Source organism: Haemorhous mexicanus, chromosome 6 (assembly GCF_027477595.1).
Source record: "Haemorhous mexicanus isolate bHaeMex1 chromosome 6, bHaeMex1.pri, whole genome shotgun sequence".
Classification (NCBI taxonomy): domain Eukaryota; kingdom Metazoa; phylum Chordata; class Aves; order Passeriformes; family Fringillidae; genus Haemorhous; species Haemorhous mexicanus.
Genome location: NC_082346.1, coordinates 55,176,074 through 55,191,696, shown reverse-complemented (window position 1 = coordinate 55,191,696; position 15,623 = coordinate 55,176,074). Strand labels below are relative to the sequence as shown.

The window sequence follows — 15,623 nt, the reverse complement described above, 5'->3', positions numbered from 1 at the left end:
GGAAGGAATTAATTTTTCTACATTCACTACAAACAGTAAATGCATCCTACCTCTAAGAAGATTAGGTTAGAAACTACATAAAATCCTCCCACAATAAGCACACTTAAAAAAAGAAAAGACTGTAAAGTTTCTAGTAATTTAAAAAATGACCAAATGTGTGACATAAATGTAGTTGATCCTGCTTTTGACAACATCAAAACAAACCACATGAAATTTTCAGACCTCTTTTCTAAGACAAGAGAGATTCGAATCCTTTGTCCTTACAATGTAGGCAAAACCAGGGAAGGTGTATCCTCAAAAACATCATGTTTTTTATCTATATATCCCTTGAGTATACTTAGAATCATAGGATCATCAAGGTTGGAACAGACCTTTAAAATCACCAAGTTCAATGTGAGTTTTAGCCTTGCAAAATAAAAAGCTACCATAGACATATGCCTTTAAAAAAACTAGATTTGAAAACAAAACCAAGACTGACCTCTAACAAGGTTTTCTACAAGATTTTGATGGATGAAGGAAAAAACAAACAACTTGGGTATTTTGGAAGTATTTTCACATGCAGGATCTCGTAGCAAATTCTGTTTCTTTTCCTGATATTAAAGCAGAATTAGATTATTTTATAGTAATAAACCACAGTACAAAGTGGCAAAAATAAGGTTTAAAATTCCAGTTTATCTGGTAACTATATATTTAAGAACAGCTGCTCTATCACTCCTCTCTACTCATGTCTGCTTTAATGGTCAGCTGCTGCTTCTGTCTCTCTGTAACTCCCTGCAAAGATTAAATGGCCAGGGAGGCTGTCCCTGTGGCCATGGACACAATTTCACAACAGAGCAAAAAGGGAACTTAGTTACAGAGCCATTTTCTAATTTACATATAAGCCTGACTTTTATTGTTGGAGGTTCATTAGCAAATTTTAGGTAGTGGTTTAAGAGTCAAGTCCCCTAGAAAATTTTTCATTAGAGAAAGTAAATGTGACATTCACAGAGCTAACAGTCCTATTGGCAGATAGGACTCAGTCACATTCAGGAAGTTTTCTCTTGCAGAAATGTTCTCATTTCTTCTTTTTTGCTGGACTCTGTTAGGTCTGAATCCAGTACTTAAAAAAGCACAGAGAAAGAGATTAAAACACCCATAAACCAGTGTATTTCTGGTGTAATTCTGTCAGGGCACTAGTGAAGCTGAAGTACTTTGGTCTTCGTAAGACCTTTTGCTGGTTAACAACATCTGCAGTTTTCTCACCATTGTACAGATTGAGAGTACATTCTGCTCAGGAGGTTTTTATACACTCCCTTTGTTTCAATCTTAAAATATTTGATTTGCCACCAAAGGAAAACATTTATTTAAGTTGAATTATTTTGAGCAACTTCATTTGGGAAAAAAAATTGCAAAGAAAATTGAGTTAGGAATTGACTTCCTAATGGAAGGGAAAGAATATTAGTGCAAGTGGAGCAGAGCTAATGAATATCAATGGGAGGAAGAAGAGCTTACTTTGACAAATTTATGAAGACATTTCTGTTGCAAGAACATGAAAAACAATATTAACTTCAGCTATCGATTTTTAGAATTAAATGAACAAAAAACCATATTGACAACGTAGTGAGACTGTAGCTCTTAGAGGTTTCCTCTGAACCCTGCTCATCACTTCTAACTTTCCAATGATGGGAGTGAAGGAAAAATCCTGTAAAATTCTCAGGATATAACTGTGTAACGTTTTAGAATTATAGAAGATTTTTGGTTGGAAGGGACCTTAAAATCAGATCCTTTAGTTAGGATCCAGCATTATAACTAATGAATACTCTTTACACTTGGAGGCTATGTACCACTTTTTCAAAAACAAACACTTCATTTGGGTTATTGATTTTAAAAACAACCATTCACCCTGCTTCTCATCCCCCCAAAACACATTTAGCAAATTCACCTGCCCAAAGGTTGCCTTTATTTCCATTCTACCACCTACTACTCTAACAGATAATGGCAGAATCAACAACATAATATAATTAATATTGCACAAACTCCTACTTACATGAAGACACTTGGCTTGGTTACTTCTCAGACTGTATGAGTTTTTTTTTTTTGATTGAGAGAGGAAGGGAAGGTATTTAGTCTGAGCTCTAAGGTTACTAAAGGCACAATTGCTGAAATTGCTCTTCCTCATCAACCTAAGCCAGCCTTGTTGCAGGTTGCTTCAGGCCCCTTCCTGCACTCCTCTCTGCTTTACATTTGAAAATATTTTGCTCTCATCTGCTTAGTGGTCATCAGACCACTGAGTTGGTGTAGTCCCCTAAGCCAACAGAAAGACACTTTATTGTCAGGTTAGTTTTCTGCTAACTTAGACTGTGTTCCATGGCAGTCTAAGCTGAGCTAAACCTACAGGAGCTACTGCTGCACTCCCCTCTCTTCTGAGGCTCAGGTGCCCAACTGTCTGAAATTGCTGTACAAGGGTTTGTGCAGCTGCATGGCTGAACCAGATTAGGAAACTGAGCACAGTTAAAATGAGAAAAGGGTGAGTTTGAGCCATGTTGATTCCATTATCTGGCCCACCAGACAGACACCCAAAAACGGGACAGGAATAAACATGACTTGCTTTTTCTGGTAGGAGCAAAGTAATTTATTTCCCCCCCCCCTTCAATTATAACCTATACTAAACGTACTGTTCTCATAAATGATGTCAGGCTATAATAAAACGTGGGTCTCATCACAACCCTGAACAGTGAGTTACTCAAAGACAGTAACTGTTTTAGAGAAGAAAAGGTACTGGATACTGAACATTCTGGAGGAGAACCTGTAGCAATAGGAAGGATATGGGCTTCTCCTTCCAGGTTCTGACCCAAATCCAAAGGACAGCCAAGAGGAAATTGTTCAAGGAAACAGAGGCAGTAAGCACCATGTTAATACTTAGCTATCAAGAGAAATACAGAGATAAGAAAAATATACTTACCTGGATAAATGAAAGGGATCCAAACTATCATGCAGCTTCCTTAAAAAATTCCCAAGACTCAAGCATGGCAAAAGACAATTCCTCATTGAAAAATTTATAATATTCACTCCTTCTAGTACAGCAAAATTTGGTTAAAGAGGAATTGGTAAACATCTGTTTGTGACTGGATTTCCCGTCTCTATCTGGATTTCCAAATATTTGCACAGTCACTGTAGCACACAGGTTCAACAGTGCCAAGTTTCCTTCAATCAATCTTGTATACTCAAGAAGTTTTGTGAGTGGGGACAGGGAGGAAAACCAGTAGATATTGGTTGAGTTTAGAAAGCTATACAACACAAAATCATTACCTTAAAAGAAACCTGTTTTAAAAATAGCATTGGTAGAAAAAAGTAATTCTTAGGGCAGATTGCAGAAGCTAATTTCAAATACTGGCACACTATTTTAATCAAGCCCTGTGCAAAATCCACCAAAATAACACCAAATTCACTAATGTCTGTGACATTCTTACATAGGTCACACATGCCACTTTTAAGAAATAAAGTGTAAAAATAACATTTAAGAGTAAAATTTTGAGACCAGACTAGTTATCCAACACCCACTGATTGATATTCACATGTATAAATTCAATGTTTGATCTGTAGAGGTCTTAAGTAGAAAGAAGTTCAGTGCAGCAGCAAAAATGTGAAGGTCTGATTATAATGAGGATCTATGCAATGGAACAAAATGTTCCTTTTGTGAATGAGGGCATAATAAAAGACATTTTAAGAGAGATCTAAATTGAATTTAGATACAGGTTAGAATCTAGAAAATAAGACAATACCACATTTTAAATCCTATTTTTATGGATTCTATCCAAACTTCAGTGGAAACAAGTTGGGTAGGAAATGCTGCCAGTGACAGATGTAGTGCATTCTTCTAACACTTTCAGCTGCTGACTAATGAGTAGGTGTTTGATAGGGCAGTTGAAATGAAAAATGGCTCATTAATCCAAGCCTATGATTTCATGTAAAACTAGCTGAAGGAAAAGAATTCACACACTCAAGCAAAGTATTTTTCCTCTACAACCTTTTTTTTTTTTTTTTTTTTGGTAGTTCATTCATTAGCAATCACGTTTCTTAAGCTTTAAAATGCTACATAGCAATTCAGACTGGACAATTCTAAATATTTTAATATTAATTACTTTATAACCACTGATAGATCATATGTTCCTGTATGAACACCAAACAATTGTCAGCTTTTGGTTTAAGAAATGTATTTGCTTACCACAGACATTTTAACGATTATTTTAAACATCTAAAAGAAAAATCAGTACAGGAAAGTTTGTTTAGGCAGTACTGATAATGCTTTTAAGGTCAAAGTTCAAGGAGAAAGTTGCTAAAGTAACATGACAAAGAGCCTCCACAGTTCCTCCACATGCTACAATACATAGATTCACTGACAATACATGCATTCAACCATACTCATATAGGAAAGAACAACCTTCTGCAGTATTTTCCATTATGGACTTTTTGTTTCAATAAATTAAATACAACATTTGGCTACCAAAAAAACCTATAAAAGCACAAACACACTCAGGACCAGAAGGACAGCATTTAGCATACTGAGATACTCCAGTATAGGTCACATTCGAGGGAGAGGAGTATGATCTGTTTCACAAAACTGCAATCATTGATATTTTACATGAGAATTAATTTGTTTTGCCTCAGTGTCTTGCCTTTTAAATGAATTATGTATTAAGGCAAATTATATTTTATAGCAGCATTATCTTGTTTAATCTACCATCTTACTTTGCATAAAATACTTTTATCTAAACAGGAATGCTACCACCTTGCAGCTGGACACAATTCCTGAATTTCCATGCATGCACATAAACTGGAAAGGCCAAAGTACTGCATATTTGTCCTCTACATAAATTACAAGTGGCAGGAGTAGATTTCTGCAGTGAAAGTGATCTTAAACATTGAGATCTCCAATTTCAGCAGCTTATATGAAAAATGCTCCTCAAAACCCCAAAGCAGTCCATTAGTGCCATGATTCTCACAAATTCAATTATATTGCACACATGCAGTCAGTCTCTTTTGTGTCATGAAAATAGATGCTAGTTTTAAATGAACAGGTAACACACACTGCTTAAGTTTAAATGTATTCCAAGATGAGTTTGTAGAAACTATCAACATACATGGCTGAATTTCTCTACAGTACCAAGAACAAAACTTGACTTGTGTCCTCATTTACTTGATATCAGTTTTGCTTACTTATTGGTACTCTGCACTTGAGAAAAACACACAATTTTACATTTCTGACCTCTTAAGCAATTCTCATTTTTTCCTCCTTTCTCATGGTTTCAACAGTTTTATCAATCAAAATTTGGTTACAATTTTTTTTTTAGGTATCAGACTCAAACTGAAATCACCTCTTCTCCAATTTTGATTCATCAGACTTTAATATTTTACAGATGATGAAAACAGAGCTATCTCCTAGACAGCCATTTACAACTTGAAAACATTAGGAAAGCTTTAATAATGCTTGCCTCTCTATCAGAGTCCTGCATCACAGGCAGACAAGTTGAGACACCACCCTGATGTTCTTTTACACAGAACAGAGTCAGAATTTGGCAGAGGTCTGAAGTCTCTCCTTGAAGAAAAACAAGAACCATGCTCTCTGCATGAAATGTGCTCAGAAAAATGACCTGTCATGTTCCTTTCTTTTCCACCTCCCCGCTTTTATTGAGTAGTTTTTTTTGGGTTGTTTTTGGGTTTTTCAAATAGATATGACTAATAGTACTTCTAATGTTGAAACCATGCTAAAGCAGAAACTGAAACACCAGAAGATAAAAACCAGGACTGATCAAAATGTGTGGTAAGATCTTCACCAACAAAATACCAGGATCTGTTTAATCCTACCACATGCAGATATTCTACATTAAAAAAATAATTCTATACTTCTCAGCACTAAAAGTCAGTACATATGTCCTCAGCTGTCAATGTAGCTTTTTCTTCCTACCTTCATAAAAACGTTTTTAAGAATATTGTATACACATGTTTGAGATTAAAAGTCCAACTCCAAGAGGTAAATAGTAACTTTTAAAATAAATTCGGAACTGTGTTTGAAAATAAAAGCTGATGTCCAGCCTCTATTGTATCTAACAATGTTCACTTTTATCTGAAAGAAACCCCCAAACAAAACCAACAAAAAACCTCAATCCCAAATGCACAAACTGAATCACGACACTGCATCCCAAGAGGCCTTTATATGGCTGTAAAAGGATTTTACCCAGCTTTAAAAAAGTATATATGAAAATGCTACCAAAAAAGCATATTTTTGAATCATGCCCAAATTTACATATGCATGACTAACATATGTTCATTGGGAAAGTTTGCAACGTTTCAGAATATTAAGTAGTACTGACTTATTTTTTCGAATTTGTTATTCTAGAACAGACAGAGAACATTCCTTTTAATGAGTATTAGTTGAAGGGTAAAGTTAGATTTGTGACACAACTGTATTTGACAGTGCATGAAACATTTTATCCTAGTTGGAGTGTTTTAATATTATATTTAAAAATTCTCATTGTGACATTTTCTTACATATTGTCATGATTCAGACTATATCCTTAAAAATCTCAACACTTTGTACAGTCATTTCTCTATTCTACAGTTTACTATACTGACTGTTTACTAAAATCAGCACATTCATGCAAAAGAACTTACAAATACATTCACCTGTTTGCACAGTTAAAAATCTCATTTACCATGAAAAAATTACCAGTAATGTAACAATAAATTCATAAAGCTGAAGTGAGCATGCAAAGAACACAAACTCTTTCACTGTGTCAGTGCTCAGGTATGCACAAGCTTGGATATGCTACTTTTAAAATATATTTACATAATAATATCGAACACTTACACTATTTATTTCATAGAGAACACATTTTTAAAGTTTTAAACAATTTTAATAATTTATGTAATTCTAATATTTTGTATTTAATATACTGATTTGAACATATCCTAAATTACTAACTGCTTTCTTAGGAAACTAAAAATGAAGAAACTAGTACTTTTCTGAAGACTGAAGCACCCTTTGCCATTTATATTTGATATAAACAAAGTATTAATGTGCAAGCTTTCAAACCACAATAAAATAAAACAAAACACATTTTCAGGTCCAGTATAATTTTTCTCAATTAACAATTTAAACTAGAAATCAATTTTCTGTAACTTAAGTACCTGTACTACCAATGTTAGCTAACAAATGGAACTGGATAAGCAGAAATCAACAAAGCACAAGTTTGTTGGCACAGAATTTTTTTCTTTTTTTTGGTGAAAATAGGTAACATCTTTTCAAGATGTTTGACACTGTTCTGAAAGCACTTCTCCAGAGATACTTCTAGGTTATCTGTGGGCAGACAAGCTACCTGTTCTACCCAACTAAATAGGTTGCACTGCACTGTGCTGCAGGGAGCTTCATGAGTTTGCAGCTTTGCTAATATGTAGATCTTGATGCTCCACAAACCAATTACATAAGAGACTTCTCTTTTCTACATTCAGCTCTCTTCTTAAAACCTCTTAATTCATAATCTATTTCCTTTTCTTTGTGCATTATCTGAGCTATCCTGCTCCTCCATTTCCTGGATAATCTGAGGGTGCATAACATTAATCATAAGTTGCTCCAATGAACACAAATCATACCACACTAATACCAGTCACCAGGGCAAATATGCTAGAATTTCCAGAAGCTTATCATCAGCATTTTGGTATAACACCCAAGAGAAAGTTTGCAGCATGCCTGAAGATCAAAAAGCTATTTCTTAAATAAGAAATCTTGACGAAAAACCACCTTGGCAGCTCCTCCTTTCCCTCCCACTATTTCAAGTAATCTGCTGACCTCATCTCCAGACCTGTGGCACAGAAAAAAGGTGGTTATCTCACCAATACCACAGGTCATTCAGATCTTACCAGTTACAAGCTTTCATATATCTCATATGGACCTTAAACTATGCAAAGACAACCCCATTCTATATTTTGTGCTTAAAATACAGTCTCATGTAAAGTACATCACATGACACGGTAGTCACTGCAACATTTGTAAGAAAATACACTCTCTTGCTCTACTACAAACAAAAGAAAGGTTCCCCAGGTACTGTAGCCATAGGAATACAGCCACCTGTTATGAGTAACAGGAGTTTGAAAGCTGGTTAAGTGCAGCTAACCTGAAGGAACACTGTGTTCTTCCCAGCACTTCATAGAAGTCAAACGTGTCTTAATCATTTCAGTCCTTTAAATTATAGCCTGCCAGTCCAATTTAACTCCTGTCCAGACATAGACATTAAACAACACACTAAGATACCCAGAAAGAAAGTTTCTCAGCTTCACTTGACCCACTAAATGCACATTAAGTCAAGTATCTCTGTATCTTTTAGAGGAACAGCGTGACTGGCCAACAGTATCCTCAGCAACCCCAGCAAGCTGGAATTACATCAGGAATAAGCACATGCAGTGAGCACAGCCATTATGCAGGCATCTGGTATGATCCAGGAGGTTGGGTACAGCTTGATAATAAAGCTATTACTCACTTTACTAGTGAAAGGTGGCAATTACTACCCCTCACTAGATCAACAATTGCACCAGTGCTCCATAACAAAGTCTGGCCCTTGACAACCTGGGGACATACACACAGCACCAGGCAGCCACCAGGGAGAAGCTCAAGATCTTTTCATTCCTTTTACCTGAGCGTGGGGGAGTGAGTGATTGCAGACTCAAGGCAATTACAATGCACAATACCCCTGCCATTTCTTCACAAATAGGTACACTGTGTCAAAAAGTGCCAGAATGCTCTGAGAAAATACCTCAGACAGTTTATAAGAATTTTCTTTTTTTTTTACTCCTGCCCCCTCCAACTACAAGTGAGCATTCTTCTGCACTTCACTGGCCTATTGGTTTAAACTGCAACACAGCCAAGGTAGAAACAGATCTTAAATTTCACCTTCACTACTGTAGGATGGATTAGTTCTTCCCTGTCCTATCTGCACTCATTTTCCCCACTTCCAGCTCTCTGTCCATACTGCTTCTAATTGCATGCTCAGTTCTGGTATCCCTGAGCTGCAGTCCCAGGCATTATCAGAACCACTCTATTTAAAATAGGACCAAGAAACAAATTATATTCTTTGTGGCTGAGTCTTTGAACAAAAGCCAGTCAATGTTGCTGTATGCATAACTTATAAAAATCACTGGTTTTATTCAGTATCTTTTGCTTATGTCACTCATGCCCTGGTTGTCACAGCCTGTGCTTGAACCTTCTATGTCAGTTTAAAAGAACATATTATTCATAATCTGTGGTGCTAAATAGTCTTACTAAAAATTTAATACATATATTGAAATTAACTAACTAAACTAATAGTTTAGTCTTGAACTACATTAAGCAGCATCTTGTATACAGGCTGCTAAATTAACATGGTGGACAGTATTTCAGATTCTTTTTGTAAAAACAGTATCAGTGTAAAGAGAAAAATCTTGTAATCTAATTTTATCTGAATGAAATGCAATTCAGACAGGCTGAGAAGCAGAGTTTATTTTCAAGAAACACTAATTTATTATATTAAGAAAATGATGAACGGAGGAAAGAATACAGTAACTTCCCCAATAATTTCACATTGCCTACACCAGTACTACTCAACACTGCAGAGATCTATTAGGCTTTCACTGGCAATCTTGAACACTGTAAAGCAGTACACACTGCACTTCAAAACTGCCTTTTTTTGTTTCTTCTAAATAAGCCTTCAGAGCAAATAAAAATGATAAAAGCGGCATTAGTAAGAGAAGACCCATCAATTAGCATCATCTTTTTGTCACAGATGAAAGTAAATATAAATCTAAGAGATAAAAAAAGCCTTAAAATCAACGAAGGAAAAATTCAAATGCACTAAAAAGGCACCTCTCTGCCTGACCCATGCTCAGGAAAAACAGACCCATACATAGTGATAGACCAGTTCTTCTAACAGTGTCAAGAGAAATTTTAGCACAAATGAAGCAAGGTTTGAGCACACTGCTCTGAGGACAGATGCCTAATATTTTGCAAAGAAATCCCAAATAGTCTGCTTTTATGTGAGATGAGTGAATATGCTGTCACATAGACAATGCCTATACTAATTGCCAAGAAGGCAACATACTGGAAGTCCTCAAGTGCAGATAAAACTAAAGAAAAAACCACCCCATGCAAGTATGTGCAGTTTGCAAATGTGCATACTTGATGTATTATGTATGCTTTCCAGATATTAGAAGTATGACAGCTGAGGTGCTTCTCAGTCTTATGCCCAAATTTCCCCACAAGAGCAATTCTACTTTGGAAAGACATACCTTTTAAAGCTGGCAGTTTTTGAAGCTCCCTGTTATTGCTAACATTAAACCTTGAAGAACTCTGACGCTTTTCCTTCTTCACTACAGTCTGTGGTGCTGGTACTTTGATTTTAGATAGTTGTGCTGGGGGAGGAGCGTTATTTGATTTTTTGTTTGACACCTGTTTAAAAAGAAATTAAAGCAGTTAATTACAGCTGAACTTAGAAATAAAAATCTTCACAGAAATAACTGAAAATGAATATGCTTTTAATGAAACTATTGTATCCCTCATCCTCTGAATGTATTGCCACCTATTCTGCTCATCTTTTCAGCATATTCTGTACCATAGCCCTCATACAGATGGGAATAGATCACCTTGGTACATGCAGTAGCCCATTTATTTGAAGTTACCAGACAACTGAAAAGAAATTTACAACTAATGTAGTTCCTCAGCTACTCTCACCTCTCCCCCCCTGAGAAGTCCAGGTCTCCTAGGTATTTAAGTTCATCTTCAAAGGGACTAGAGAAACTTTGAGCAGGTGAACCTTTCACTGCCCATTCATCCTGTGCCTCGCTGACAGAGTCCTAAGCTTGGCTAGGGCAGTCAGGCTTTGATACAAAGTTAAAGCAGTGAGTCTTACTATTGTAGTAGCTTTAACAGCTTTGAAAATATGGTTTACTGCCTACTCAAATCAAGTTGCTCTTACTGTAATAATTCTTATTAGATTGTCACTGTACCTCTGTATGAAATTTATAACATAAATCCAGGCAAATGGTTCCCACTACAGGTTTTCAGCTTGCTGTTATTCCACTGACTAGTTGAATAAAATGCATCATTAACAAAAGCCTGTCAGAACTTGTGGTGCTGGCTTTCTCATTCCTTTTTTTTTTTTTTTTTTTAAGGAGGAAAAGCAGGTTTAAAGGAGGCAATAGTTAACTTTCAAAATCTGAATAATTTCATGACATTCATTACTAGAATGATAAAACACCTAGAAGTGATCTACACTGAAAATGTAGAACAGCTGACAAGGACCTCTTGCTGCAATATTGTAATTAATTTTGCAGGCCCCTAATTTGCTGAAGAAGTCGCTCAAATTTGCAAAGTAGAAGCACACACATCTTAAAATATACCTTGGCACTTCTTCCTTACAGGAAAGACCATGCTCTTCTCTGAAAGTGCCCACAAGATAAGCAATAGGGAAAAAGAATCAGATGGGAATGCGATTCATAATGGAAATCAAGTTGTAACACTGGTACTTTGGCAGTTTGACTTGATTTAATTAGAATTTTGTTAACTGTTTTAGGTATGAAAGCAGCTTCATTCCTGCATGGAATAACATCTGTGCTATTTTCATAGAGATAGTGCTAAACCAAGGGAAACCAATTTTCTTCATGTTCTGGAAAGTATTTCCAGAAAAGCTTATTCATCAACAATTTGCATGGTTTTGTAGTGTATACATTCAGTGTGCATGGAAATGTTACCATACATAAATGTCTACCTTTTTCCCAAGACTCAAAAGGTAACTCAAAGTAATTTAATTCCAATTTTGTTCTAGTAGTATGACTGGGAGACAATATATACTTCAACAATAGATTAACAATTGTATTATACTATACACACAGCATTTAATATATCCAAGATGACTGAGAGCAACATTTAGGTTTCATTAAATCCATTTAAGATGACCATTTTTCAAATTTAATGTTATAAAAGCAAAACCCCTTATACAGCCTTATAGAACAAGTAAGGGGAGACAGTACAGTGAATATAATAAGTCTCAGTTACCAAAAATACTCTAGAACTTCATCCAGTAAAAATGGAATACATCAGCAAATTGAAAGAATTTACGTACAAGTAATACCTGTTACATTGCATTTTTCAGACTATTTCACTTTTCAATCTCAGACTCTAAATGCTTGAAAATGTTTATGCTGAAATACAAGTGATCTGCAAGGCAATTTCTATCCATTAATTGAAATTTTAAAAAGCATTACAAACAAAAGTATTAATAGATTAAGCTAAAAGAAAAACAGCACTAAGAATTAGGAAGCAATGACTTACTGAGTATTAAGCAATAAATGCTAATTAAAATGCATCATAAACATTTTTACTGCACAGGATTCTGTACTTTCAATATTGTTTTTGAGCCTAATGGTGTTTTTCTGAACTGGCTACTTTCCACTGCCACCTGTATTTTTTCATTACTTAGAACAGGAAAAGCCATTTTCCCATTTCCTCTATTTCCCAAACAAATTCTCATTTCAAATTAACAGGTGCTCTCATGTGTCTGCACACATGCACACACCTCAGGGAAACAAGTATTCTAAATTGCAGAAAAATTCTAAAATTAGCCAGAAGTGGTTATTTAAGAGGATGGGTAACATTTCTGACTAGAACTGTTGAAAGAAAGCATTTTTTGTTGCTATGGCAACTTCCCATCTAGAAGTGATGACTCCAGAGTAATTCTAGTCTTGAATCACTGGACCATTTATCCATCAGATTTCCTCCTCCTTCCTACACATCAAGCATGATCACCCCTGCTTTTCAGTCATGCTCCAGTCAGCCAGCACATACCAGAAAGTTGCCAGAATCTTTTCTAAACCATGATTTCAGTGCCACGCAGCTGTACCCAATGACCTCTGCAATTGGCACTACGGTGCTACCATGGAAGAGCTCCAGGGCTCCAGGAGCTTGCTTACCACATTGGATAGAAGGGCACCCAGAAAGTGAGTTAAGTCAACTAAAGCCACAAAGTTCAGCAATTTTAACCACATCTCTTTAAAAAAGACAAACAAATTCAGACTAACAATTGTGTATTGATCTGCTAAAGATTTCAAGGTAACACACTTTCTATGAGAGTACAGAGCTTTTGAGTTCAGATGGAAGAGCCAAGCTCAGCTTCCTCCTCCCAGTAACAAACCAAACTACCACAGACACCACAGCTCCCAAGAGTAAGTGCTGGACACATCAGTGAACAGTTCAATGTATTTGACACCAGAACAGTCAGGCTACAGACACATTTTTATCAATTCTCTTTCTGTGATTAGAAGAAGCAATACCTATCTTGCCCTTGTTCTGGCAAACAGCTCCCTCCTACCCAAATGTTTATATAGACAGACACATTCAATTCCAAAAGTTCTGATAAACATCTAAAAATGTGCACAAATTGCTCTGAAAAATGTCACATTGAGAATGTTTCTTCAAATCATGATTAAAACACAACCCTCAGGTTTTCTGATCAATTTATTTCTGAAAAGCTAGAGCTTTATATACCTAATTCAATGAACATTAAGACAATCAGTTTAAGTGTGATTTCAACTTTTACATTCTGATTTTAACAATTGAAGGTATACAGCTGATGTTTCTCAGTGGCCATGACTAAGCTTAAAATTAATTCAATAGAGTTGAAGATGGGGAGAAGAGAAGGTTTTTTTGCTAGTCATAACAGTTCCAAGGCAGATAGCCCTTGTATCCCTTCATCCCTTGAATCCTGCACCAAGCAGGATATGGTACATTCCTTTTCTTAACATCCCTCTTTTGAGCAAAGTTGGATCTTTCACCCTTCTGACATCATACAGACAGGTAAAGATAAGAACACAACACTAAGTTTGCAACCACGGAAAGAAAGATACGAGTAGAGCAAGCACACCTACAGTTATGGCCAATTTTTCTTTTTAAGTTAAACTGGTCATCATCAAGCATCCCACAATGCAACTTTTACTTTTGGACAACTATCTAAGACACTGGGACCTGGAAGGAGGATCCACCCTGCATGTCGTGTACATCAAGAAGTCTTTCAGGAGAACCTATTCCTCTCTTTGTGACAGTCTCCCAAAAATGCTATTCAAGCTACCTCGACAAACAAAGGCAACCAGAACTCTGTCTGACCTTACCTTTCAAAGCACTAGTAACTGAATTAGACCAAAGGACACAAAACCTTCTGATCCACAAAATCAAAGCCAAACCAAGCCAAGACCAGAGTGGAGTCAACTCTATAATGATGCAGCAAGCTTGCATACTGCTTTCTAAGATAGAACAGCAGAGTGAGGATTTGAAAATTACAGTAAAATCACCCTGATGCATCTGTCATTAAAGTAGAACACTGGATGGCTTACTAGTGACAAAGTCAGATCTCCTAAGCACAAGGTAATAGAGATCCTCTGCCTGAAGAAACAGAGTGCTGGGCAGCAGGCTTTATGGCATCTCTTTACACAGATCACTCTAAGACTAATATACACATTTCTGCCTTCTAATATGTATCATCATTGAATTCAAGTTTATATCAGTGTGCACACCATTTCAAAATGGCAGCAGCAAAACCCTGAGAAAAAAACTGGACTATGAAATCTGGTAGGTGAACCCTGTACCAATTCACACATGACTAAGGTTCCCTGTGAAATACAAGTACACAGAGCAAAAAGCACAGAACACTTTAAAAGAATCACCAGTCTGAATCTGAAACAGAGGATAAATTCTTATTTTAATGCAGAATTAATCCCTTCCCTTTTCTCCTTTTGGTATAGTAAGCAGCCTCCATGGACTTGTTTTCCATTAAGATAAACACAGGTCTGATCTACAGCACCCAGAAGAGCTTGTTTCTTGCCAAGGCAGCCTCAGAACGCTATGAAAGCATTCTGGATTACATCTAAAACATGCTTAAAATGAAACTGAAATACAGGTTACTGAAACTAAACACAGGTCATCACAAAACATGAAAAGGACATTAACAACTTGATTTTCAAAACGGTATGAGGGCCCAGTATGTAACCAAAATAATCTGGCTAACAGGTTGAGGCTTAATACATAATCAATGTAATTAGGCTGAGAAGCTGAATTTAATTTAATCTCTTGAGATGACAACCGAAATCAAAGATCAAGGAGTCAAAATGGGTGGAGAGCAGCTAAAGAGCCTTCCATGTAGTTTTTTCTCCTCTGCAGTAACTTCAAAGTAGCGTGAAAATCTCTGAACACTCCAGGAATCTTGAATACTACTACCACAGAACTCTCTCCTTTGAAGATCTTCATTTAATGGTTTGGAGTGGGAACAAGGACAGATAGTATCTGGTATATGGCCCAAATGTCATCATCCTGGTACATATATCCACACTATACCTAGGGGAAGTGGGCTGGTGATGTGACATCAGCAGCTGGGACCAAGGCAAGTTGTTCAAGACAACACTACCAGGAGAGCAGTATGTGTCACCTGATTTCAATTCTGTGTTGTTAACAGCAGCAATTCAACATGACTTCCAAGAGGATAACATCAAAATAAACTCTTCTTTAATACCATTACTAAGAAAAGGCCTGACAGAGCTTTCAGACAGTCTGCAGTAATTCTAGTACAGGCAAG

At 36.3% G+C, this 15,623-nt stretch overlaps 1 protein-coding gene across 2 annotated transcripts in view; it reads right to left on the bottom strand.

Annotated features, from left to right (window-relative positions):
* PPP2R5C (protein phosphatase 2 regulatory subunit B'gamma) overlaps window positions 1–15,623 on the bottom strand; it is a 72,854-nt gene that overhangs the window by 45,484 nt on the left and 11,747 nt on the right. The window contains exon 3 of one of the 2 annotated variants that reach the window (XM_059850344.1): window positions 10,294–10,453. In XM_059850344.1, the coding sequence (XP_059706327.1) occupies window positions 10,294–10,453 (160 nt within the window). Of the gene's footprint in view, window positions 1–10,293; window positions 10,454–15,623 lie in introns of those variants that run through there. The other variant, XM_059850346.1, reaches the window with a different exon arrangement.